The sequence below is a fragment of the Helicoverpa zea genome, chromosome 18, assembly GCF_022581195.2.
Source record: "Helicoverpa zea isolate HzStark_Cry1AcR chromosome 18, ilHelZeax1.1, whole genome shotgun sequence".
NCBI classification, from domain to species: Eukaryota; Metazoa; Arthropoda; class Insecta; order Lepidoptera; family Noctuidae; genus Helicoverpa; species Helicoverpa zea.
The window spans coordinates 9,873,338-9,900,293 of record NC_061469.1 but is presented as its reverse complement, the minus strand read 5'-3'; the positions used below and the strand labels follow the sequence as shown (position 1 = coordinate 9,900,293).

Below are 26,956 nucleotides of genomic sequence, written 5' to 3'. Positions count from 1 at the left end.
GCCCATACCACGACAATCTTCTACTTCTCATCTTTTCTGTAACTGGCGCTACTTTCAGACTTCCTCTAATGTAATCATTCCTCACTTTATCCATTCTTGTAACACCACACATCCATCTCAGCATTCTCATTTCTGCTACATGCACTCTCTTCTCATTCCTCATACATATTATATATACGATTGTGATATAAATAATAGAAGAATTGTTATTTCGGTGGCTTGTAAAACTATTCTGAAATTGTTAAAAGTACCAGGTGCTGCCATCTAGTATCGAATAGTTGCATCAAATTTACGTGAAGTTGAGATCTGAATGAGCGAGACGTTTAGCTATTCCCCGCTAGATGGCGCGTAAATGTGTATATAATGCTCTGATCTGAACTGTAATAATTAAGCTATTATTTCGTAGATGGCGCTTTGACAAAAAAAGAACAGATTTCAAACTTGTTAGCAAAGATGTAAGACTAAATGAGGAATATTTAGTCTTTTAGTCTACAGAAGGCTACCCCAACAATAACTAAGTAGTAAAAAAGTTATAGGAGCTTTCAGAGAAAACAAACGCAGGCAGTATTATTGTCAGAAACAGATAGAGAACAGCAAGGGCGGATCCAGCTTCGGCGCCAGGGGGGGGTCACCCAGTCATGGTCAAGTCACAAAAAATATTATATTGTAGCGTATACTTCTTTTAATATTAAAAGTAGTAGTATAAATACAGTAAATACGTACGGAGCGAGCTCGAAATTTTTACGAATGTTAAGAAAAGTGTTTTCATATAGAAAATGGCCCGAGCAGAGTGAGCGCAATTTCTCGTACATATTCATACACTACACACAGGTGCCAAACAAAAAAGCGCGAGCGACGCGACCGCGAAAATTTTGTGTTCAGGTCGAGGACTAAGGTTAAAAAAAGTTTTTTTATCTAGAAAATGGTCCGAGCTGAGCGAACGCGATTTCTTGGACATAATCAGAGATGCGAAATTGAAAAAAGCGTGCGCGAAAATTTTTATTCAGTTCGAGGACTAAAAGTAGATGAAAATGCTTTCTTGCTGTATAACAAATATACAGCACAAATACAAGAAAGCGCGATCATAGCAAGCGCGAGATTTTTTTCAGGTTGAAGACTTAACGTTTGAAAAGTATTGTGTACGCAGAAAAGGGCGCGTACGTTTTTTATTGCAGCAACAGTAAAACATTTTCTGTGAAAACTTCAATTGTCTTACTATTGGTAAGGGTTCATGAGATTAGGGCCGTCTCTAGCTCATGTAGCGCCTGGGTGCAATCATCACCCAAGCGCCATCTATGTATCTATTGAAAGATTATGAGTAGTACATATTGATCGAAGTACTTTACAAGGAATATAAATAAGAACGTTCGAACGAAAGTCACTTTTTTGGTAGGTTAAAATGTTCCCAAATCATTGTAGGCTCAAACTGTTGGCCAGATTTAAGTTATGAAATTCGAGATAGGACAACGTAATTGTAAAAATTAGCGCGAGCGAAGCGAGCGCGCAAATTTTTTAATTTTGGGACACAAAAAGTTTATATGTTTTAAAAACCGCTGTAAAGTAACAAGCAGTCGGAAGCGCAAACTGTTTTGTTTTTGAGGACTCCATTATATAATATATTTTTTTTGCTATATTTGACTTATGAAGTTATCAAGGCAAGGTAATTATATATTATGTATCCTGCCTTGATAACTTCATATTGCGCGAGCGAAGCGAGCGCGAAATTTTTTGAGCCTACGACACAAAAGCACCTGATTAAGTACATTGTAAAGCAACAAGTAGCCGCGAGCGCAGCGAGCGCGAACTTTTTTAGATTATTTGTTTGAAGACTCACAAATCAGACTGGGAATTACGTACAAATAAAAAGGAACCGTGATTAGAGCGAGTGCCATTTGTGTTCGTTGATTCGGTGCGTCAATAAAAATAATAAACAATCAGAAATACAACACAGACATAGTCATTTACTCGCGAGCGTAGCGAGCTAGAATTTTTTCACTTAGTTGGAGGATGTTAAAAGTTAAAAATAATCAAAATGATCAATCCAACAAAGCGAAGGCGGCTTTTTTGTCAGTATCATTGATACAATGTGGAACTTCCTTATCGAACGGGTGTAATTTCTTCGAAATTTCCTGGTGGTGGGGCGTCCCGCGGCGCCCCTGAGACCGAGGCGCCCGGGTTATTCGCACACCCTGTACCATAGGTTAAGACGGCCCTGCATGAGATACAGCATGTAATGTAGACAATCCGGACAGCGGATTCTTAGTAACAGGGTCCCGTTTCCTCCTTTTGGGTACGGATAAAGAGTAAATAAAGAATAGAGAGCGAGCGTTGCGAGCACGAATTCTTCAGCAAAAATACTCTACCTATTCACTCGGAATAAAAATTATCTTATACTTATAACAAAAACATCGTGTTTAACCATTTCAATTATTAGTCCTCTTAGGTCCTGAACCTGGCCCAGGGGGGGGTCATGACCTTGTGACCTACCCCCTGGATCCGCCGTTGGAGAACAGTGACGATATGTTATTCAGAGGGCACGTAAAAGACGTAACTTGTACCTAACTTTATAGTGTAGGTACACTGCGTACACATCTGTGGCAGACCATTTTACTAAAAAGAAAATTATAAAATTTGTATGGCGTTGACTATTTGCAGCAATAAAGTCCACGTAGGTACATTGTGAATCCTAAGCTCGCAATGACTTGGTAATTATAAAAAAAACATTAGTATCTATGGCGTATTTTCTTAAATACTTGAATTTGGAACATTGCTTACTGAGGGACTGCCTATTCTACTATTCGTATTTTAGCGGGAAAACTTTTGACAGTGTTGACAAAAAAAAAACATTATTTGCAGTAGGAAAATTTATTATTTTCAAGAAAACAAGAGTTAAGCAGTCCATTTGAGGCATCTCGTGTCTAAGTGTGTTCCTAAGCAGCGGACGCTACAGTAACGAGCTCCACAAGGTATGCAAGTGTAGTTCGATGGAAAACCACAAACAGCACAGAAGTGTCGATCGGGAAATCTGGAAACAAAAGGCATTACTTCGTTAACACGCTTTTATTATGTAGACATGTAATAATAACTACCTATGTAATGGAATCTTAGGTAACTTTACCAATCTCCCAAGGACCGTAGCGTCATGAAAATTGGCAACTGCATTTGTCTTGCAATGGTTTTTATGTGCATTTATAAAAGAGTGTTTTTATAGGTTTTTTTTTAATGATTCATTTTCTTTTCTTAAACCTACTTAAGATTATAAATATAATTCAACCATTATTAATTATAATTAGATGAAATATTTACTTTGAAAACAGCCCTTCACCAGGAATTAAAAAGAAGAAATAGCATAGAATAAACTTTTCATCACTTATTGAAGGTTTCAAGAAAAGTATTTAAAATATGATTTTAACATTAAATTATGCCTAAGTAATAATTGGCTAGGTGTTAAGCTTTGGATTTGACTATCTTGGTACCAGTTGAAATAATATTTTGCAAAAACTTGTAAGTAATTAATTTAATTCATAACAATGAGGGTTTTCTAAAATGGCGTCCAGGAGGTGGCAGCACCGAGTCGTCAGGTCCAGGTAACTGTCAAAGTGCTTATCTTTACTATGAATAGTGAACGATTTTAGTGTTTTTTTTTATTTTATAATTAAAGCACTGCATTATTGTTTTACTATTGAGGTTGAGTAAATAAAAAAAACTAAATCATATTGTGTTAACAAATTTTTCAACAAGCTTTTCCTTAGTACCAGTGACTTTTGCACCCTCTCTCTTAGCTCAATTTTTAGTTCGGAAACCTTATTCTGACCGTAGTCCATAATAAAATCAATAACACTTCCAATATAACGGAATTTCAATAAACAATAAGTTCGGACCCTACAATTCCATACTATTTGACAGCTGTTTGGACCTGACGCATACGAAGCGCCGCCTGGCGGCAGAAAAAGTATCGAAAACCCTCATTTCCCACATCAGGCATTATTTATAATTAAGTTAGACTCGATAATTACTTTGGTCAGTATACATAATATGTTTAGCTATAATTAGAAAGGAACTTACTTAGAAGGTGGCACTTGCGCAGATAGATAATTAGGCGGGTCTGGTCTAAAACTCGCATCTTCCTCAACGAGTTGCGCAAATGTCTTCCGAAATCGCATCTTGTAATATTCCGCACTCTTAGATTTTTTCTTCCGAGTGGGCTTTTCATTTGAGTCGGCGAATTTCGGCACCTTCTTCGACATTACTAAGTCTGCATGTGGGTCTTCATGGAAATTGTCTTGCTCGAGTGCCTCAACCGCTTTTCTAGCCCTACGTTTCCTCGCGGCATCATCTAAAACTTTCCTCCTCTCTGTATCTCTATTTCCTCGTAAGTTGGAAGACATTTTTACATTCCCTTGTCATGTACTGGTATGCTAAGTTGGTCCATCAAATCATCCACTCGAGCTTGTAGTGTTTCCACTATATCTGATGATATGAACAGATGTGTTTCGTCCAGGTCTTGAAGAATAAACTTCCTGCCGAGGGCTAAGGTCTCATCCAAGTGAAGAAGGAATTGTTTCATAGCCGGGTCACTGTAATCAATATGTCAAAGAAGAGAGGTTTGAGTGCTGAAGAGAAGAAGATAAGAATGCTGGAGATATTTCATAATAGTAAAGATTTCTTCCAGTTGAAGGTGAGGAAACATTTTTGTTCTTTTGTTTATTTGTCGCCTAAAAGTTCCAACATTATTAAACTGCTTTAAAAATTCTTTTACTCTTGGAAAGCTACACTCTTCCCAAGTAATTTTAAAATACATAGGCCATAATTATTAATTTGATCTTGGTATGGGCATATTATTCATCATTATTGCTTGTTAAAAATAAAAAAAATATATGTATATTCATATTTATTTATTCAGGAATTGGAGAAGATAGCTCCAAAGGAGAAAGGCATTACAATGCAGTCAGTGAAAGAAGTAGTACAAAATTTAGTTGATGATCATCTTGTAGATTCGGAGAAGATAGGAACATCCATATATTTTTGGTCATTTCCTAGGTAAGTAAAAGTATGACTATTTTATATCACCCATAAGTCCGTCAGCTTACTATCCAATTGTTGAAAACATGTTTAACAAAACTTGAATTAAAAATATCATCCTCCGAGCCTTTTTCCCAATCATGTTGGGGTCGGCTTCCAGTCTAACCGGATTCAGCTGAGTACCAGTGCTTTACAAGAAGCGACTGCCTATCTGACCTCCTCAACCCAGTTACCCGGGCAACCCGATACCCCTTGGTTAGACTGGTGTCAGACTTACTGGCTTCTGACTACCCGTAACGACTGCCAAGGATGTTCAATGACAGCCGGGACCTACAGTTTAACGTGCCATCCGAAACACAGCCAATGGTGTCTAAGATATACTTAGAAAGTAAATACAGACTTAGAAAAGTTGCATTGGTACTTGCCTGACCTGGGATCGAACCCGCACCCTCATACTTGAGAGATTGGTCCTTTACCCACTAGGCCACCACGACTTTTTAATTTTACGAATTAAAAATATATTTAATAAAAAAATATTGTAATATGGTAGGAGTTTAAGTAAGATTTTGTTAAAAATATTAATATGTTTGTAACAGTAAAGCAAAAAACGCAAAGAAAAGAAAACTGCATGATTTGCAAAATGAAGTTCAGGAGTGCTCGAAGAAATTGAAAAAGGCTGAAGATTTGATCGGACAAGAATCTGTATGTATCTTTCCTAATTACAATTATTTAGAAAACAGCTTGTTGTTACATATGTAACATAGTGATACTTTCAATTTTTTTATGATATATCTTTGTAAGCAGTACTCACATATTATAATTTACTTTGATACCTTAGATTGGAAGAGAGCAATGTCAGGAAAGAACTGAAGTGCTAGCTACATTAGAATGTCTTGAGAAACATGAAGAGAAACTTAAGAGAGAGCTGCAGAAGTACCGTGACTCCGATCCTGAATACATTGCTCAGTTGAAGACAGAGATCCAGGTATGTTGATAGAAAAGAAGATTATTTTTAATTGTATGCCAATAGTCTGACAACTTTACAAAGAGGTATTGGGTTGCTTAGGTAACTGGGTTGTGGAGGTCAGATATGCAGTCTCTCTACTTCTATAAAAAAACACTGGTACTCAGCTGCAACTGCAATAAAACAGCTAGTATTTCAAATAACTCTTGACAACAGTGTTAGTTTAGTACAGCAGCTCACTTGATAAGAAGAATAACTTAGACTTTCAACATTGATTATTGCAGGATCTTAAAGCAGCCGCAAATAGATGGACAGAAAACATTTATATACTGAAGTCTTACATAAAAAACGCATTTCAAATGGAGAATGATGTAATCGAACAGAGTTTCAATATTCCAGCGGATTTGGATTACATTGAAATATAATTTTTTTTAGGCATTTGTTTATTTTAAATAACGATACATAACCTCTTTGCTTGCATTGTCTTTGGATACCTAGTTTGGATTTATTTCCTCAATAAAGCATTAATTTAATACAACATAACGAGTAATAAATAACTTTTATTAAATACGAAATAACGCAGTGTAGTAGTATAAAATAAATAAAAGTTAAATTTTGTTTTGTTTACATACCATTCGACGAGAACTCCTTTCATAACATTCACCATGGTTCATTTTATCAACCAGATGCGGGGTGAAGGAGTATATAGATGGTAAGACTTGTTTATCATATGCCTTATAAGGCAAAATTACTTTAAAAGAACGCCTGAAAATTACAATTATTACACAGTTTGTAACGCAAACAACATTGAACCACAAACGAGTTGAAACTGACAGATGGGAGATGAGAGTGTCAGATAGACATTGACGCTTGATAGAAATGACAGATTTTGAAGGGTATTGAGATGTTGCCGTGTCCATGAGCCATGCCCGTTCAGTATTTATTTTAGGTTGTATTAAAAAAAATATTTGAACATAATTTATAATATTACTATGTAGTGCTATACTCTGATTTCGAACTATTAGCATACTTTATGTTTTGTTAATTAAAAATAAAGAAAAAGTACAATAAAGGAGTTTGGTAAAAAATGTATATAAAAATATTTTTTGTATGGCTACTCTACTGAAATGTTTATATATCATCTATTTATAGTATTTAATTCAACTTTTCTACAAAAGTTGCAGTTGTTCGGTGTTCACTGTACACAAAGTTGCAAAAATTGCAAATTATTTTTGGATTTTTAGGAGCTTTTAAGGTCAGTTTAATAGTTTATACAACTAAAGTACTAGCTATAAGTTACAATAATTAGCTGCAAGTTTAGTAAGAAGGTAACATTAACGACCAATTATGGTGTAGTAAGTCCCTTGACTAGAGACAACATGTTTTGGTTAAGGGGAACCCCAGAACTAGGCAGAAAGTTCTACTTAAGCATCAATTATCTGACGAACAACTCATTTATGTCGACGCGACAACAGAATTGTGAAGTTCAAGGTCACATAATAATTAATATGTCTGGCTGTGTGCGTAAACAATCTCAGAAACCACTTGCGTTGGGCACTAACGCCTAATTTATTTTATTTGTAAGATAGCCACTGATGATAGGTACAGGTACATACGTAATTGTCTAGATCAATTAAACAATCGAACAAAAAACTTCGATATTTATAAATTTAGGTGATACAGTGACATTGAAAAAAAAAAATAGTATGTATAAAGTAACTTAACTTTAGGATTCCAGGTAATACAGGTAAAATTAAAATAAGGTCGGCTCACAGTCCAGAATTTTACCTACGGTAAGCTATATTTAAAATGTTATCTAAAAAAGCATAGTATGAAGCGGGTGTTAAGTATTCGCATTAGCGTTCTGCATAAATAACAGCTGCTTTCGATACCTAAAAATAAAACTCCATGATTATATTCTAAACAAAAATTCTTACAAAAACCCTGCCGAATGTACACGTTTCAGTAGGGTGTCGTGTTTGTCGGTTATAGTGATTAAGTATCTAGGGTGGTGTTTTCTTAGAGGGACCCACCAATTACCATAATTAGAATTCTCAATCTGCTTACTCATCACAAGCGTTGACGTATAAGAAAATAATAAGCAGTAATTTCTTAAAGTTACTCAGACTAATTGGGTCCAATATAAACCGAGCTACCTAATTATGATACATAGTCTAGTTGTCTTAGGTACGAAAAGGCAGGCCCGTCGGTCGAAACCGGAAAGTCAAGTCGGTTTTTATTCGTACCTATTTCTAAAATTTTCCTTGACTTTGCGGTTTGCGCTCTGCATTATAACTTCTCTTAACATAATGCCTCTATAATGCGTCAATCATGCTGGTCTTGGAAACCCTCATCCATCAAACCTTTGAACCCCAGAAATAATATTTTTAAACACGCTTAAATGCAGTGTCTGAAAAAAAAAGTTCTCATGAAGAGCTGGATAACTGGTTAACCACTTTGATTCAGTCTTTTTTTTTGTGGGAAGTCATCAATGACCAGTGTCAGACTGTTACTGACTAAAACCCATCATGTTCCTTCTTAAGCTCTTTTTGCACCAACTATTTCAAAGAATCCCGCAGCCCCGGCAGGTTGATTCAAGGTAATTTCTTATTAATTAATAGGCCTCATTGTGTCATCGCTACTGCATCACAGGACGATTTCGTTTTAATGTCATATTTCGTATGTTTATTGATAATACTGTAAATAATAAAGCACAACAGTCCTCTTATCACCTTTATCTATAGATAACGACCGGCCACGGTTGGTTTTTGCGTTTTATTAGTACTTAGTTGCTGAGAGCATGTTGTTAGTATTTTTGTAACGAAAGGAAGATACATTTTGTATATGCTGAAATTTTTCAATTTGAGATTGTCCTTTTGAGTGCGAAGTAAGTGTTTTTTTTTATGATAATCGTAACTACCTACCTACGTTTTCTCATAATCAGTGATTAATACACAGTGATATTATATAGTACGGACTTAATACATTTGCAACGGTGTCTATTGTATAATCTATATAAATAAAAATGAATTGTTGTTCGTTAGTCTGATTTTTAAACTCGAGAACGGCTGGGCCGATTGAGCTGATTTTGCTTTTAAAATGTTTGTAGAGGTCCAGGGAAGGTTTGAACGATACGAAGTTCGCGGGATCAGCTAGTACCTAATAAATACATATAAGATAAAATAAGTTATTTAGGTACCTACTAAGTAAAATGTTCACAGTATATAGGACAATTTTACCCATAGTTTTTGTAACCACAAACTTTCGATGCTGTTTTATGAAACATGTACCTAAACTTAATTTAATGTTATTAATACCAATTTAGTTATTTTTGTATATTATCGCGCGATAATTAGATTTTTTAGATAAAGAAAATATGTACGCCCGAAGGATGCAGTTTTGCAGAAAGTTTAGAAATGATCGCACGTAATTTTGTGCTCTGTGTGAGTACGAGTAAAAAAATTATTTATTTGCGTCACTGCATGTGTAAATCTGTTGCACGTAGTTTTGTGGCTTTATTTGAAAACTGTTTTCGTACTATTGTTTCAGAAACAACAGTAAAATTATATCAGAACATTGGAATGCAAAACTATCACAATGATTCAGAATTCGAAAAGAAGTTGCTTAATAATAGTTTACTATTTAGCAGTATTCGGAAAAACAAAAGCACACAAGATAAAATCAAAAAGATTAAAAAATACTTAGACGGAGGAGCAGACATAAATGCTATTGACGCTAACTTTAGGAACAATACACCATTGCACATTGCAGTAATGAAACAGGAACTAGAAATCGTCAGCTACCTCTTGGAACAAGGAGCTCAAGTTACAAATAAAAATTTAGATGATGAGACTGCTTTAGATATTTCAATTACATTAAGAAAGTCTACCGATAAGGGTGAAGCAATTGTTAATATATTAGAGACATATAAAAATAATTTAAACCAGTTATCTTCTAGTCAACGAGATACTAATTTCTGTGTAACTAAGCAAAGTCAACCAAACAGCGTGAAAAGCAAACATGACCAAAAAGTAGCCGAAAGGCCAATTGCCAACGAGAAGCCTTTGGCTACAGCCAACTCCACGGCTATTGCACCGGACGGTATTGCAGATAATATTAAAAGTCAAAATCAATGTATAAACAATAAAAAAGTTGACAAGGGCCTAATGCAAAACCTGCTGAAAATAAGCCAAAACAGAGCAAAGAACCAAAAAATAAAAAGGGGAATAAAATATTTCTGTATCCAAAACGAACTGGCACCTCAGGACTAAGTGGACAACTCTATGAAACTAAACTGTTGAGTTTGATCTTGTTTCGAGCTCTGTACGTTCAAGAAGTTAATAAATTCGTAATGGCGACCAATGTGGAGGGCATGGGAGCCTTCGATGACATTGTCTTCAGATATTATTCAAATAATAGTGATAAACCGAAATTACTGTTTATCCAAGCTAAGCACCGAGATAATCCGGCAAGAGATAAATTTACGGTTGAGGAAATTATGAAATCAAACGGAGACTTCAGCCTTAACAAGTATCTAGAGAGTTACATCAAAATAAGTCAAATGTTTGATCCTGAAAATATTGATGATATGTTCAAAGGAGAATTTAAAAACATAGACTGTGAATTTATTATTTATACACCAGCTTTTGAAAAGTTTGCTAAAATGAAAGTTGTTCAGCAGACTCAAAGTAAATATTTTGTGAACACTAAAGAAGGAAAGGTGTTTCAGTTTGACTATGAAGATCAGGATATAGAATTCCTGGTTCAAACTATTGCTAAATCGCGAGCTGTGCTTTTAGCAAAACGTCTAGCAAGATTTATTTTTAAAGATAATTTTAGTAATATGATGATGGATGATTTGATAAAAACATACCATGTCTTTTTAGCGCAACATATTCTCGAAGTTGAATTAATAGACTATGAAATTGAATCGCAAAATAATTTCTATACCGCTAAATTCCGACCCATTCTGTTCACAAGCAATGATGCATTATTACTAGCGTTTAAAACAACGATTTATAAAGAATTAACACCAGCAAAGAAAACTATATCGGGTGAAACACCGGATGAGATGGATAGCATTTTAAAAGGAATGACATTTAAAGTTCCTGTTACTTTTGGTAATCTTAAGTTCAGTTTTAGTGGTAGCGAGAAGAAGAAAGAAAAAAAACTAGAGTATCTTTACTCATTGTTCAAAAAACTATTCGAGAATGCTTTTGATGCAAGCAATTCAATGTTTAACATACACGACAGTATGGTAGGACCAAATGAACTTTTACAATCTACTGATTTAGAATCTTACAGATTGGGTGGTTTAGTTGGTAATTTGTTCATATTAGATACTGGTACTAAGACATTAAAATTTAACACTGACGAAAGCTTGCTTTCCGAAGATAATTTAAAACTATTAGAAAAAATTAAAAACAAAGTCTTGGTCGGAATAGATTTAACTGTTCTAAGATTCAATATAAACGTCCATAACTTTCCTAGACTCTCCCTAGTTCATGATGAACACGACAAAAACTTGATAAAACAGTTTTTGAGTAAACTTCTGTTTTACACAAATCAAGCCATGGAGGACGAAGTAGAAACGATTTTAAAAAAGGAAATAGATAAATATTTTATTGGTAGTATACCGAGACAAAGTGATCCCCTGTTCAGAGTAAAGAGCGATGCTATTTTCCTAAAAGTTCACGACCGTGTACAAAAGTGGTGGAAACATCCAGTTAAGGCTCCATATCTTACTGAAGCTTGTGAATACTTCATCCAAGCTGAACAAGATGTTTTGAATAGTCCTTTACTTAGCATTCTTAACTTTACCTACATCAAAAATATTAAAAATACTGTGTATGAAATAAAATTCAAAGGTACTGCGCTTGAATTATTACAACTTAATGATTTTTTGAATGGCACGCAAAGAATATTGTCTTTAATAACTAAAGAGAATGCGCTTACCAGTATGAAGCTAGTACAATACTTTAAAGAGCATAATATTAACGATTATACTTTTGTGGATCTCGATTATGTAGGAAGCAGAAATTATTTCGTGGATGTTAAGTCCGAAATCAAAGAATCGAATTTGAACACTCTTGTTGTTATTTGTAACAGCGAAGATGTTATTGCCGACATTCATATACTAATAAAACTTTTTAAAGGAAGGACCATTATCATCTCTAGCCGGGATCTAGCGTGCCAGATCAATGTAACACCCGTGGAGAACATTATAACAAGAGTTGACAATCAAATCGGTTTTAAAGATTTAGCAGAATCTATGCATGATATGTTGTTGGAAGACAGATACATAGTATTTCAAGGTAAAAAGGTAAAGCTAGGCATTTTGTTAAAAGAAGAATCCTATAATCTTATAAATTCAAATGTTTTATACAATATTATAAACAATGAAGAGATTGCAATCGGTGTTCCTTTTAATAACCCAGCTTATGATGAAATATCAGATTATTACATTAATGAGCAAGTATGTCGCTATATTACATTAGACTCTCAAGCCTTAGAAAGTGATGAGATAAATGTTGTAAAATATAGCGAGTTAAACAGAAACTTTGAACCCGATACTAGAGATATTGTCTTGATTACTGAGAACGAAACAGAATTCGTAGAATTTATAAATATGTATAAAAACTCTAATGTGCATTGGTTTAGCGACAAAGAAGGTATTTTTTGGCAAAAATCGCACGGTAGTTTACTTAATATACAAAAATACGTTAGCAGAGGTTCACATGTTTCGTTTACTTTTGAACCAGTTACATTCAAAGATTTAAAAGAAAGAGTTGTTATAATAAGTGCTGAACCAGGTATGGGTAAATCTTCTTTACTTACTCATTTAGCAATAAATACGAAAGAAAAATACCGTGATCTATGGATTTCAAAAATAAATGTATTAGATTACACCGATGAATTTAAAAAAATAAAAGAATATAATGTTAACTTTGATTTACTTGAAGCTGTGAAGTTTTTGTTTCGAGTTATCAGGTTCAACAAAACTACTAGAGCTGATATTGAATTCCTTATTGACACAGTTTCTATACAAGGCGATGACATAAGTTTAGACACAAGCAGTAAGGAAATAAATGTTACTGGATCCAAGTTATTGGAAGTTCATTTTTTTGTTCACTGTTTTAATAATGATCGGCTTGTTTTACTATTCGATGGTTTTGACGAAATTTGTCCTGATTTTGCGAATGAATTTATGCAATTAGTGAATATTCTCAAAAGATCGAAGGTTGCCCACTTATGGATCACAAGTAGATTATACAATGTACTTAATCAGTTAGAAAATTCATTGGAAAAGTTTTCTTTTACAATACAGCCGTTATCTTACGATAATCAGAAGAAGTTTTTAAACAAAGTTTGGTCAAAAAAGTTAGGGCCTGACAAACTAGACTACTTTCCTTTTAATACAAGTTGGGGAATAGAAAAAGCGATTTCTGGATTTTTATCTGTACTTTCAGCAGTTTTATGCGATTCAGGAGGTAAGTTTATAAGCATGCCTTTACATTTGTTTATGATATCGGAGATTTTTCAAGATTCTTTTCATAACTTCCCTCTTAATCCAGAAGGTATTTCGAGTTTTGTAACTAGACAGGATACTATGAATAAAGTGAATTTAAGTTACATATACGAGCGATTTGTGGATGTAAAGTTTTTCAAAATACGGTTTGGAGAGAAAAAACCTCTTTTGTGCATTAATGATCCCGATATGAGACAAATAATAGAGAACGAGCGTAATTCGTTTTTCGATATTCATAAAATTATTGCAGCATATGTAATATTTGGTAAAACAGACGAAGTACAATTTCTTGATAGCAAAGATATTAATAAAATAGTCGATTTTATTGAAAGGTTAAAACATGGCGAAGAAAAAACTGGTATTATTGAGCAAATTGTTCAGAGTCAACCCAAGTTCGTACATTATACATTTGCCGAATATTTTGCTACCGAGCTCCTTTGTGACCGGATGAAATCGAGTCATTGTGGGGATTCTTTGTGGAAATACTTAATTAACACATTTTTTCTATCTGACCAAGGAGGTCCACGTAGATTTTTCAACGCTAAATTAGCTCACCAACCATTATTGTTTAATCAAGTTTATAAGGCAGAATTAAACATGATGTTTGAACGAATGCTGTCAGAGCGTAAAACATGGGCTACATTAATATATAAGGCCATTGATGAATATTTAGAAAACACTGCAATTTTTCTATTGCAATGCATCAAAGCAGTTGTTACGGAGGGAAATCTGAATGACTTTATATCAATGGTTTGCAACAAAATCATGGATTGTTGCATTATGTGCATTGCTGCTAAAAGAAGCTCAATTAAATCTATTTCCTTCATAATTGAATTGATTAAGAATTTTGACATTGGTAGATTAATTGAATTGTTTAATTGTTCTGATCTTCCGTTGCATAACTTGATGTTGATTGCATTTGGAGGTGTCAGGGATTCTATGCCGAATGTGGAGTTGTTATATCGCCTAATGAAAGATTTAACAACTCCTGCGATCGTAAAAATGTTCTGTATTCAGTATAATAAAAATTGGTTCAACAGAATCAAATCAATGAAGTTCATACACGTTATATCACCCTGGTTTGGCCACGATAATTTTAAATGTTTCGAAAGATGTTTGGATAAATTGAACGAGGAACAACTTATTGAAATTTTCACCGCTAGAAATTCTGAAAAGAAACTGCCAGCTCATTTAGCTGCATCTGATCAAGTATTTACGTTTTTTGATAAACTAGAGAAGTATGTCGACAGAAAGAATTTTATTGAAATTTGTATGACCAAAGATAGATCAGGACTTACGCCATTGCATTACTTTAAATACACCGTAAAAGACGAGGAAAAAATAAATGAACTTCTCGACAAAGTGTACGAGGGAAATTATGATGCTAAAACTGTGTTAAAGTTTATTAAAGATAATAAATAATCATTAGAACATCATAGTATTAGTATTTCAAATGTTTTACTTTGTCACTTCAAATGCCATTATGATTGGGCAAGATTTTTTTTGCATATTTTCTTTTCTAGACTTTAATCTTCTACTCATAAAACCTTTCTCGCGTGTACAACTGTTTTGTTGTAAACTACTTATTTCACATGAAGTGTGATGTTGAGAATGGATTTGCTTATCTAGTCTAGAATAAGACTTTTGAATCTAGTGCATTTAAAACCAAATAAAACGTAGCCATTGAAGCTGAACTTAATATTTTGTTAGACATATTTTTGATGCATGCAATTTTGGAATTTGACTGTTCCGTAAGTGCTGCGACCTTATTATATATTTTTTAAATATTTTAGACTTGATATTATGTTATACAATGTTACCTATTAGGATACCTAGTGGTTTTTGTAATAACATGGTAATAAAAAATAATACTTATTTATAATCATGTGTTTTTTTAATAATGTCATCAACAGAATAGCAATTCCCTCTTTAAAAGCACATAATATTGTCATCATTCAATGAAAAAAAAAAGCTTTTGCTACTTAGTCAATTCATCATCAATACTTTCAGGGCATTTGACATAATCATCAATATTATGTGAATATGTACTTAATTTTAGCAATAAACTGTTTCAATACATAAACAGGACAAAATTGTACAAACATTATGAGCTCATTACCATTATCTGCTTTGACTCATAAATGACGAGAAATGTAAGAATACACTGCAAACTAAATTGTCAGCCAACAGTCAGTTTTTAGTCGGTCAGGTAGCTTTAAGGTTGTTATGTGTGCGTAATTACATTAATTTCTATACTGATTTATGAACCCAAACAAACTGTCGCCCGACTAAAAGTTTGCAGTGTGCTCTTAGTATAAACATCATTCGATTCTGTGGCACTGCAGGCGTTGGTGAGCTAGTTTGTGTTTTGTGTTCATATGGGTTCTGGAAAAATAACTGCGTGCAAGGGAAAACAGGTACATAGAAGGGGGAAACAGAAAAACTTAGCTTTAATAAAATAACTTTTGCAGTCAGTCTATAAGTATGTTCGGAAGATAATTAGATATTATCCATGAAAACCTTACTTCATAATGTAAAGAAACACTCCGCTAAAGAAATTGTTGCGTATTAGGTACGTAGAATTATGGATGACCTTAGTGTTACCTACTTATTAGGTCTTAGATAAACGAAAATTACAGATGTTTAACTAAGTACTTCTAAAGTTTTATAATCATTACGATAAACTTCAGTTATAATTTGAAATATTGGTTTTACAGCGCAGAAGTTCTTAAAAAGGACAGGAACCTGCTAGCCGGAACATTCGACAGAAAAACATATAACTGGTTCGTACCTTTTTATAAAAATTACAACAGTTATTGTAATCATTAAATACTTTTTGTATTTTGAGTTATGGAAACGAATAGTAACGATACTTGTGATGAGGAAACGCTGTTGTTGAATTCACTCCTCATCAACGCTGTTAGAAAAAATAAAAGGCCCGAAGACAAAACTGCCAAGATATCGAAGTATTTAAGTCTTGGAGCTGACATTAATGCAGTCGACGCCAACAATACAAATAACACACCTCTGCATGTCGCTGTGCTAAAAGGAGAAATAGAAGTAGTCAAATATCTTTTAGACCATGGAGCTAATGCTAGCCATAAGAATGGTTTTAACCAAACTGCATTAGACATTGCTCAACAATTAGAGCTAACCAAAGGTACAGTTATTATCAATATATTGAAATCAGATAATGATGTCTATCAAGAAGAATCTCAAAAACAAATACCAAATATAACGAAACAAATAAATAAGTTTCAGAGACAAAGTTATAATACTGAAGGAATAAAGGGTACTACAGAACATTTCTATCAAAAGAGAAGCGGAACATCAGGACTTGGTGGACAACTCTACGAGACCAAGCTATTGACCCTCGTTTTATTAAGGGCTTTGCATACTGATAGTATAACAGATTTCTGTTTGGGCACTAATGTAGAAGGCGTTGGTGCTTTTGATGATATTGTTTTTAGATATAACGTGAAAGGAAACAAAAAACCTAAAGTAATTTTCTTACAAGCCAAACATAGAGAAAATCCAATAAAAGATGAAGTGACAATTGCAGAAGTCATGAAACAAAACGGAGATTTTAGTTTGGACAAATATTTGGAAAGCTACTTGAAAATTATTCGAAAATTTTCTCCAGATAATGATGACAACATGTTTAAAGGCTCAATAGAGGATATTGATTGTGAGTTTATAATTTTTACATAAGCCTTAGAAAACTTTGACAAAAAAAAGATGATAGCTCAAAATGATGAAGGAGATTTCATAAGGACCGCAAGCAATGGGAAAATATTTCAGTATGACTATTCCGAAGAAGATATAGAACTACTAGTGCAAGCTATTTTCAGGTCAAGAGCCGTTGGATTAGCTAAGCGATTGTGCCAATTTATTTTCAAAGAAAACAATAATTATAAAAATATGATGATGGATGATTTCATAAAAACTTTTCACGTGTTCTTGGCACAAAATGTCATTAGATTAGAGTCATCGACATCTGAAACAACAAAAGAAGCCTATTACTTGGGAACATTTCATCAAGATTTCTTGAATAGTGATGATGATCTTTTATTACTTATGAAACATACAATTTGTAGGGAAATACCAGACGCTATGAAGACTGAAACAGGAATCGAATCTTTAACTTTTAAATTACCTATTAATTTTGGCAATACCAATTTTAGCTTTAGTGGTAGCGAAGCAAAAAAACAAAGACGGTTAAACTATCTTTGTACTACATTTCAAAAACTTGTTGATGTTGGAGTTGAAATAGACAAAAACTATATTGTAATAAAAATTGACGATAACATGATTGGACCTAATAAAGTTTTGCAAGACACGGATGTTGAAACTTATAGGCTAGGAGGATTAATAGGGAACTTACTGATATTTGACAATGTATCTAAACTTCTGAAATTTAATCTGGATGAAAGTAGTTTATCTGAAGATAATGTTAAACTTTTAGAACTTTTGAAAGATCGTTTATATAACTTAAGCCAGTTGAGATTTGATTTTAAAACAAATCGTCTTCCGAAGCTTACTTTAAGTGAAAAAGAATCCGATGGGAAAGTACAGACATTTTTGGATAAATTAAAATTTTACACAAATCAAGCGAAAGAAGATGAGGTAGAAAATATTGTCAAAATAGAAATCGATAAATATTGTAATATTAAACAGCACCAGAATGAGACTTTGTTTCGAATAAAGTGTGATGCAATATTCTTAAAAGTACATGATAAAATACAAAAATGGTGGAAACGATCTCTTCGTGCACCATATTTAACGGCAACCTGTAAGTTTTATCGAGAAGCACAAAAAGATATACTGGACAGTCCATTGTTGAGTTTCTTGAATGTTATATATCGTGAAAGCATGAAAAATATTTTAGCCAGATTCGTTCCTGTTACAATTGATTCATTGAATATAGGAAACTTTTTGACACGCGATGAAAGAATAATGTTTATCTTTTCAAATGAAATAAGTTTTTCCTGTATAAAATTAATTCAATTTTTTGATGAAAAAGATTTTGAAGAAAATGGTTTATTCATCGATTTAGATTTTGTTATTATAGAAAATTATTTTGAAATTGTGCAATCAGAGTTGAAAAAATCAAAATTAGAAGTTTTGGTCGTGGTTTTTCAAAATGGTGCAACTGAGGCAAAAATTGCAGACAAAATTAAAGTTTTATCACATAGTTTTAATGGTAAAATAATGGTAGTTACTAAGACTAACCTAAAAGATAATCTGGAATCCGTTTTAAGTGAAAATATTGTCGAGGAAATTGATAAAAATAATAGTTTAAATGATTTCATTGGTGAATATCGTGAAATGATTCTTATAGAGCGTAAAATTTTGTTCCAAGGAGATGAAATGTCGCTCGATACTCTTCTGGATAGTGAATCGTTACATTTTGTTAAAGCAAACGTTTTACGGAAAATAATAGACAAGGAGACAATTGGAATTGGTAAAACATTAACCAACCCTTCGTATAACACAATAGCTAACTTTTACATCAATCAAGGCGTGTGTCGCTTCATCACTATGGATCTAAGAAAAAATATAGACGTGGATTTATTTTTGATAGATACTGAGCAATCCCATTGCTTATCGGTCCCCCAAGGAATAGTTGATGTCATATTGGTGGCAGATTCGCATCAGAACTTTGATGATGTCTGCAATAGTAACAAAATGTGTAACATACACTGGTTTCAGAGTGAAGGTAGTCATTACGTATGGAAGAAATCGAGAGGTAGTATAGAAGTTTTACTTAGATATATCACAAGAGGATCTCATAATGGTTATATCGTACGTCCAAAGACGCTGAAAGATATCCGTGATAAAACTGTTATAATTAGTGCTGAACCTGGCATGGGTAAATCTACATTACTAACACATCTTGCAATTCAGACAAAACGAATGTACCCTAAACTGTGGATTGCAAAAATTAATTTGCTCGAATATACCGATCAGTTTAGCAAGTGGAAGGAAGACGAAATGAACCTTAATAATATGGTTGAAGCTATTAAGTTTCTTTATAATGCAATTAATACTAACTACGAAAAAGAACACGAGACTAGTGCAAAAAAATATAAGACTTATTTTGAAGAGCTTGTGAACGAAGTGTCTATTGATAGTGATCATAATATTTACTTACAAAAGAGAGATAGTATCACCCAAAATGAATCCTGTGACTTAGGTTTATTAGAAATATCATTGTTCAATTATTATTATAATAATAACCTGGTTGCTTTGCTATTTGACGGATTTGATGAAATCTGTCCTGATTATGCTAATGAGGTAATTCAGCTACTAAGGACGCTTAAAAACTCCAAAGTTGCTCATTTATGGGTGACGACTCGATCCTATAACGTTTTAAATCAATTAGAACGTGCATTAGGAACATTTTCTTTCAGCCTTCAAGCCTTGAATCCTTACGATCAAGAAACTTTTCTTGAAAGAATATGGTCTTCCAAATTAGGATTAGAAGATGCTGTTGGTATTCGCAACGGTGTCAATAAGTTTTTTGACATCATATCTATTGCTCTTCGCGATGATGAAAGGACTTTTACCAGCATACCTCTACATCTGAATATGGTTTCTGAGATATTTTTGGATTTTTTTAGATATTTCTATAATCCGAATGTCGAGAAATTTTCCGATAAATACATCGAACACATAATGAAAACATTCAATCTAATTTCCCTATATGAAACTTTTGTAGATATAAAATTTTTCAAAATACGTTTTGGAGAGAAAAAGCATTTCATGTGCTTTAAAGATCCGGACATGAGAAAAGTGGTGGAGAAAGAACGAAAAGCATTCCTGGACAATCATAAAAAAATCGGTGCATACTTCTTATTAGCAAAAAGTGTTGTTAAAGATTTGTTTTCTGAACAAGAAATAAAAGAAGTACTTGAATTTATAGATCATATTAAATCAGGAGAAGAGAAGTCAGGTATTATAGAACGTATAGTCGATGACGATCCTAAATTCGTCCACATTACATTTGCAGAATATTTTGCAACGGAGTTCTTATTTGATAAGTTTAAATCTGACACTTGTACGTTAGCTTTACAGAGATACGTATTGAATCTGATATTTTTAACAAATAAAGGAGGTGTTCGTAGGTTTATAAACAGTAAACTCATAAAAGATAAAAAGCTTTTTGATTTGTCGAACGATACAACTCATATTTGTGCAATATTTGACACACTTTTGTCGCAAAATTATTTACCATCCAATTCGTTTTTTGTTGCTGGAGAGGAGTATTTAGACCACATTGCTATGTACATGTTGATTTGTGCAAGTACTGCTGTTAAAATGAAAACTGTAAATAAGTTTATAAGATTGTTTAGAAAAAAATGTAATAATTTTTGTCAACTGTGCGCTGCTAAAGATCGTAAATTGAAGATTGATCCTGTTATGTTCCGTACAATGGGATCGAAGCTTCGATGGTAAATTATAGATAGTGCTGTAATTTTCAAAATTATTGGTTTTATAAGTAAGGTATTCAAACATTCAAATGAGGATATAATTTTAATAAGACATGAGGTAAAATATATCTTTTTGATTATTAGATCTGAAATGAATGTTTTTTTGTACTTATCAACATTATTAAATACAAGAACAATGTGTTACGTATCAAACGTATGTACGTTTTGTTAGATCCAACTATGAATACTGTGTAATGCATAATAATAATATATGTTATATGTACATACACGATTGTTTCATTTATTGTCATTAATTATATCAAATACTCTTTGAAGTTTCACATTCTTTACTTTAACAATAACTAACAATAGTTCAAACCCTTAATTACACGATATATGAGTAAACACATATATATGTAGGAACGTAATAGGAAGATGAGTGAAACGGAATGTGTAATGATGAATGATAGATGTGAAGCATGATAAAGTAAGAGTGAAAGGGATGACGTATTGGGTGTGAAAGGGACAAGAGTGAAATGTTAAAGATTGTAGGATGAAAGGATTGGGAACAAGGACGAGAGAACGGAAGGACGTATGGAAGACGAGCTAAGACGTTGAGGTTGAAAAGAAAATTAAAACTACAGTTTATTTCAAGAATCAGGTGTTTAATTCGGCCCAAATATCCCCTACTCCACATACATATAACAAGATAACATATTTTTCAAGCATTTTAGTTGACCATGAGTTGCTTTACGGGATCGTTATTGTTGTTTCAGGAACGGAACAGAAAGATTCAACCTAATAGGCTCGTTTCTTGAACAAATACTCAAACCTTCAGATTATTGAGTTTTAAAGGTATTTTTTTTATACATTAAACTCACAACAACGAAATGAAGGCGGATGATGAAGATACTCAGAATATAATCCTACAAAACGCACTCCTTTTCACTGCTATCAGAAAAAATAAATCATCTGAAGAAAAAATTAAAAAGATAACGGCATGTCTAAACAAAGGTGCAGGTATTAATATTGTAGACGCCAACAATTTCAATAACACACCTTTACATGTTGCTGTATCGAAAGAAGATATAGAAGTTGTAAAATTCCTGTTAGCCGCAGGAGCTAGTACTACTTCTAAAAATAACAAACAGCAAACACCGCTTGATATTGCCGAACAAACAAAAACAAGTGAAGGTAAAGCCATTGCAAATATTTTAGCTTCTTATGTGAATGAAAAAGGAGCAGAATCTCAAGTGCCAGTTACAAATATAATGGACGAAATGAGTTTGGAAGAGAGTTCCAAACTAGATACACAACCTTCAATTAGTAAACAAAGTCAACCAGAAGACAAAAAAGAAAAAGAGAACGCTCAGCTTTATTACAGAAAGAGAAGTGGGACTTCATGCCTTAGTGGTCAACTCTATGAGACCAAATTGCTAAGTCTTATTCTATTACGAGCCTTGTATGATGGCGAAACAACTGAATTTTTCCTAGGCGCTAATTTAGAACAGCTTCCGCAGGCATTCGACGATATTTATTTAATGTATAAAACTAAAGGTTCAGATAAATCAAGATATTTATTTTTACAAGTACATCACAAAGAAGATCCAAATAAAGATAAAATAACAGTTGGATCATTATTTAAAGTTAGCGGAGATTTCAGTTTGTATAAATATTTTTTTAGCTACTCACGTCTATCGAAATATCTGTCGGTTGATGGTGAATGTGATATTGTATTATTCACATCAGCAAATGAAAATTTTGCAAAGAAAAAGATTGTAAATCAAACAAAACATGCAAGGTTTCTTACAACGAGCGAAAATGGCAAGGTATTTCAGTATGATTACGATCAGCAAGATATTGTTGGATTCCTGAACGTTTTAACCGTTATAAAGGCTGCGGCATTAACGCATGCCCTGTGCAATTTCATCCTGAAAGATAATTACGACCATAAAAGTATGATGAGTGACGATTGGATTAAAACTTATCACGTGTTTTTAGCGCAAAATGTTATACATATAGAAAACATCCACTTGGATATAACTAATTCTTATTGTATTGGAAAATTTCGACAAACATTCTTGACAAGTACCGAGGGCATTTATTTATATATGAAGAACATCCTGTCTAAAGAAATAGAGCAAGTGAATAATTGTAGAAAGCAAAGCAATAATAGAATTGACGTTTCAACGACCACTTTTATATTACCGATCGATTTTGGTAATACTAATTTAAATGTAAATAATACTGATAGTGAAAATTGTATTCGAATAAATGATATTTGTTCTGTCTTGCAAAAGCTTCTCGAGAAAGTTGCCTGTGAAAATTCAGAACACAAAATTGTTAAAATTGATAATAGTATGATTGGTTCAGATAATATCATACAGCCAGAGAGTATTAGAATAAACGAACTGAAATGCTTAGTAGGCAACTTATTAATATTTGACGAAGATACTAAACTACTTAAGTTTGACGTTACCGTACAAAATGTATCACCTGATAACGTCAAAATCTTAGATCGACTACAGAATTGGTTTGGTGATCTAAGCGGGTACAGGTTTGATATTTATATTGAAGACTTTCCGAGACTTACTTTGGATCATAACGAGCATATAATTCAATCGATTAAAGATTTTTTCAATAGACTTACGTTTTATACAAATCAACCTAAAGAAGATGAAGTTGAAAATATTCTAAAAAAAGAGATCGATAAACTGTTTTGTTCTAAACATAGTCCTAATGAGTCCCTCTTTAGTATCAAATGTGAAACTATCTACTTAAAAGTGCATGATCAAGTACAAAAGTGGTGGCAACAAACCCGGCTGGCTCCATACTTGACCAAATCCTGTAAATTTTATGAAGATGCTGGAAAAGATATACTGGATATCCCTATGCTCACATTTCTCAATGCGGTTTATCTTGAGAATATCAAAAGTATACAAGTTTTATTTAAACAGGAAACAGTACATGCACTAAAACTTTCGGAGTTTTTTAGAAGCGGCAAAAGAATATTGCATGTCGTGTCTGAAGCAACAGACTTTTCAAGTTTGAAGGTAATTCAGTATTACAAAAATACATCATTCCATCAAAAGCATCTTGTGATTGATTTGAATTTTGTTATTCTTAAAAATTATTTCGAAGTTTTTAAATCTGAGTTAAACAAATCAAATATATGGCTTTTAACTATAGTCAGTCAAGGGTTCGAAGACGTTAATCAATTCATGAGCCAAATAGAGATAATAGCAAAGCAGTTTAGAGGTTTGATAATTATAATAACTTCTAAAACTTTTAGAGTGAGTATCCATGGTTTGCTGGCTGAAGACATTTTATATGTAGAGGTTACTGGACCTACTTTTAGCGACCTCGATGCAGTATATCGAGATCTGGTTTTCGCAAATCGAAAATTTGTATTCCAAGGTGAAGAAGTAAAAGTCAAAGATTTAATTGACGATGAATCAATTAATTTCATTAAAACTGACATTTTGCGTCAAATTATCCGCAATGACAGAATTGAAATAGGGCAGTCTTTAACTAATCCATCTTATAAAACCATTGCGCCATTTTACATAAATCAAAGCTTATGTCGTAATATTAAATTGAATCTTAAAAATGTGGGAGCTGGTTTTTATGTGGCACTAAATCCAACAGAAGAGTACACAGTACCGAGTGAAACAACTGACATCATTGCTGTAATGGAAACCGAAGACGAATTCAAAGACCTTTGTAGTAAGTATGAAAAATGCAATATTCATTGGTTTAATAGTGAAGATAAATGTTTTATTTGGAAAAGGACGAAAGGCAATCTCAATAAATTGCTCCAGTGAGTTAAGAGGGAATTTGTCAATTGTCAAAGAATACAACCTGCGGTATTGTCAAGCATTAAAGAGAAAATTGTCATCATCAGCGCCGAGCCGGGCATGGGCAAATCTACATTTTTAACTCACTTCGCAATACAGACTAACCGGATGTACCCAAAGCTCTGGATATTAAAAATAAATTTGCTAGAACATATTGGACAGTTTAGCGAATGGAAAGATAGCAAAGCCAAAATTGATATGAAAGAGGTGATTAAGTTTTTGTTCCGAGTAATCATTATTAAAGACAAAGATGGAGGAATAAGGAAAGTCAAAAATGACTGGGAAAATATGCTAGCTGAAATATGCTGCGACGATGAAAACAAAATAACTATTTTAAATTTAGAGACAACAAAAGACTTTGCCGAATTGGATATATTGGAAATACGCTTGTTCCAACACTTTTATAACAATCATCTGGTAGCGCTGTTATTTGATGGCTTTGACGAAATCAGTCCAGATTACACGAATGAAGTGCTGCAAATGTTGTGTACTCTGAAATCATCTAGAGTAGCTCATATATGGGTAACTACTAGATCATACAACGTTCTTGAACAGCTAGAAGGTGCCTTGGGTACTTTTTCTTTTACACTTCAAGCGTTGACTAAAGACGAGCAGGAAACATTCTTACAAAGGATTTGGTCTGCAAAACTGGGGCTTACTAATACTGCTTATGTAAGGGCAAGTGTTACGTTTTTCTCTAAGATAATATCGTTTGCTCTCCGAGACACCGTCAGGTCATTTACGAGTATACCTCTCCATTTATACATGGTATCTGAGATTTTTGAAGATTTCTTTGGATGTTATTGTAATCCAGCAGTTCATAGAGTCTCAGACATATACATGCAACAAGTCATGAAAACATTTAATTTAATATATCTTTATGAGGCTTTCGTGGAAATGAAATTTTTCAAAATTCGTTTCGGTGAAAAGAAACATTTTATGTGCTTCAAGGATCCTGACATCAGAAAAATGGTAGAAAATGAGAGAAAGACATTTTTAGAAAATCACAAGAAAGTCGGCGCATATTATTTGTTAGCAAAAACAGTAGTTGCGGATTTGTTTTCTAAAGAAGAAATCGAAGAGGTTCATGAGTTTATTGAAAGTGTCAAGTCAGGAGAAGAGAAGTCTGGTATAGTTGAACGCATGGTAGGAGACGATCCTAAGTTTGTTCACTTAACTTTTGCTGAATATTTTGCTACGGAGTTTCTATTTGACAAGTTCCAATCTGGTTCAATCACGACCGCTTTGCAAAAGTACGTGATTAATTTAATTTTTCTAACAGAAAAAGGAGGCGTTCGGAGATTTATTAACAGTAAATTAATAAAAGACAAGAAACTATTTGATTTATCAACAAACACTTCCAACATGTGTTCGATATTTGGTTCACTAGTGACGCAGAACTTTTTGCCCACAAATTCATTCTTCTTAGCCAGTGAAGAATATTTGAATCATATTGCAATGTACATATGGATATGTACGTGCTCAGTGCAGACCCGGCGCGAAATGAAATATTTGAGTTTGTTCAAACAAAAATGTTCAACTCCTTGCGATCTGTGCTCAAAGGTAATGGGAAGAACATTTCGAAATCAGGTTACACTACTTCGAACCCTTAGATTTCGGCCGGGGTGGTAAAATGTGCTCAAAAATGTACGACCAAGAAGTATTAATTCCAGTACTTACTAGTAGTTTTAGTTCTAAAAATTGTATTAGCCTCTAGCCTTCCTTTGATATCCTGTGTTACTGAGGTACGTTTTGGAAGCGAGTTGGCGACTGCAAGTGCTGACCGCACGTGCCGCAGCTGCACTACTGGTTTGTATGTATTTACTTAAAAGCACGTGTAGTAGCCGTCAGATATCGAGCGATTTGATGCGGTCGGTAGTTGCAGTTGGCAGCTCGCTTCCAAAACGTACCTTTAATGATCTGCATATTTTGTAAACATGTAGGCATAGGTAAGTTTTGTCTATAATATTTAGGTATTATTTAGTATTACGTTTATACTGTTCTGAAGATCACTTACATAAATTATAATTATAAAAGAGTAAATAATTTAAATGAGTCTTTTATTCATAAAACATTTAAAATGTAATATACTCGTTTTAGGTATACCTACCTTTTACCCAAATATTTCCATACCTATTTACTCTGTACGCTG

At 33.5% G+C, this 26,956-nt stretch overlaps 3 protein-coding genes and 2 pseudogenes across 3 annotated transcripts; 3 read left to right on the top strand and 2 right to left on the bottom strand.

Moving 5' to 3' along the window:
• Window positions 1–2,849: 2,849 nt before the first annotated feature.
• Window positions 2,850–4,388, bottom strand: LOC124639014 (zinc finger HIT domain-containing protein 1). Its single transcript, XM_047176222.1, has 2 exons — window positions 4,066–4,388; window positions 2,850–3,025 (listed from the first exon to the last, which is right to left on the bottom strand). The coding sequence occupies exons 1-2, from the start codon at window positions 4,386–4,388 to the stop codon at window positions 2,890–2,892; spliced, it is 459 nt and encodes a 152-aa protein (XP_047032178.1). The 3' UTR covers window positions 2,850–2,889.
• Window positions 4,389–4,390: 2 nt separating this feature from the next.
• LOC124639015 (general transcription factor IIH subunit 5) lies at window positions 4,391–6,840 on the bottom strand. Its single transcript, XM_047176223.1, has 2 exons — window positions 6,619–6,840; window positions 4,391–4,577 (listed from the first exon to the last, which is right to left on the bottom strand). The coding sequence occupies exons 1-2, from the start codon at window positions 6,651–6,653 to the stop codon at window positions 4,391–4,393; spliced, it is 222 nt and encodes a 73-aa protein (XP_047032179.1). The 5' UTR covers window positions 6,654–6,840.
• On the top strand, window positions 4,548–6,424 carry LOC124639012 (meiotic nuclear division protein 1 homolog). The gene is made up of 5 exons (XM_047176221.1): window positions 4,548–4,678; window positions 4,904–5,040; window positions 5,619–5,724; window positions 5,861–6,007; window positions 6,271–6,424. The coding sequence occupies exons 1-5, from the start codon at window positions 4,589–4,591 to the stop codon at window positions 6,409–6,411; spliced, it is 621 nt and encodes a 206-aa protein (XP_047032177.1). The 5' UTR covers window positions 4,548–4,588; the 3' UTR covers window positions 6,412–6,424.
• A 273-nt stretch (window positions 6,841–7,113) lies between the features above and the next one.
• Window positions 7,114–26,856, top strand: LOC124638841 (annotated as a pseudogene).
• Window positions 8,037–21,234, top strand: LOC124638840 (annotated as a pseudogene).
• Window positions 26,857–26,956: the final 100 nt, after the last annotated feature.

Coding starts and splice junctions, on each gene's coding strand:
- LOC124639014 (XM_047176222.1), bottom strand. CDS start 4,388: ATGTCTTCCAACTTACGAGGAAATAGAGATACAGAGAGGAGGAAAGTT. Junction 3,026..4,065: donor GCGCAAGTGCCACCTTCTAA/GTAAGTTCCTTT, acceptor TTTTGTTTCCAG/ATTTCCCGATCGACACTTCT.
- LOC124639012 (XM_047176221.1), top strand. CDS start 4,589: ATGTCAAAGAAGAGAGGTTTGAGTGCTGAAGAGAAGAAGATAAGAATG. Junction 5,041..5,618: donor TATTTTTGGTCATTTCCTAG/GTAAGTAAAAGT, acceptor TGTTTGTAACAG/TAAAGCAAAAAACGCAAAGA. Junction 6,008..6,270: donor AGTTGAAGACAGAGATCCAG/GTATGTTGATAG, acceptor TGATTATTGCAG/GATCTTAAAGCAGCCGCAAA.
- LOC124639015 (XM_047176223.1), bottom strand. CDS start 6,653: ATGGTGAATGTTATGAAAGGAGTTCTCGTCGAATG. Junction 4,578..6,618: donor AAAGGAGTTCTCGTCGAATG/GTATGTAAACAA, acceptor TATTGATTACAG/TGACCCGGCTATGAAACAAT.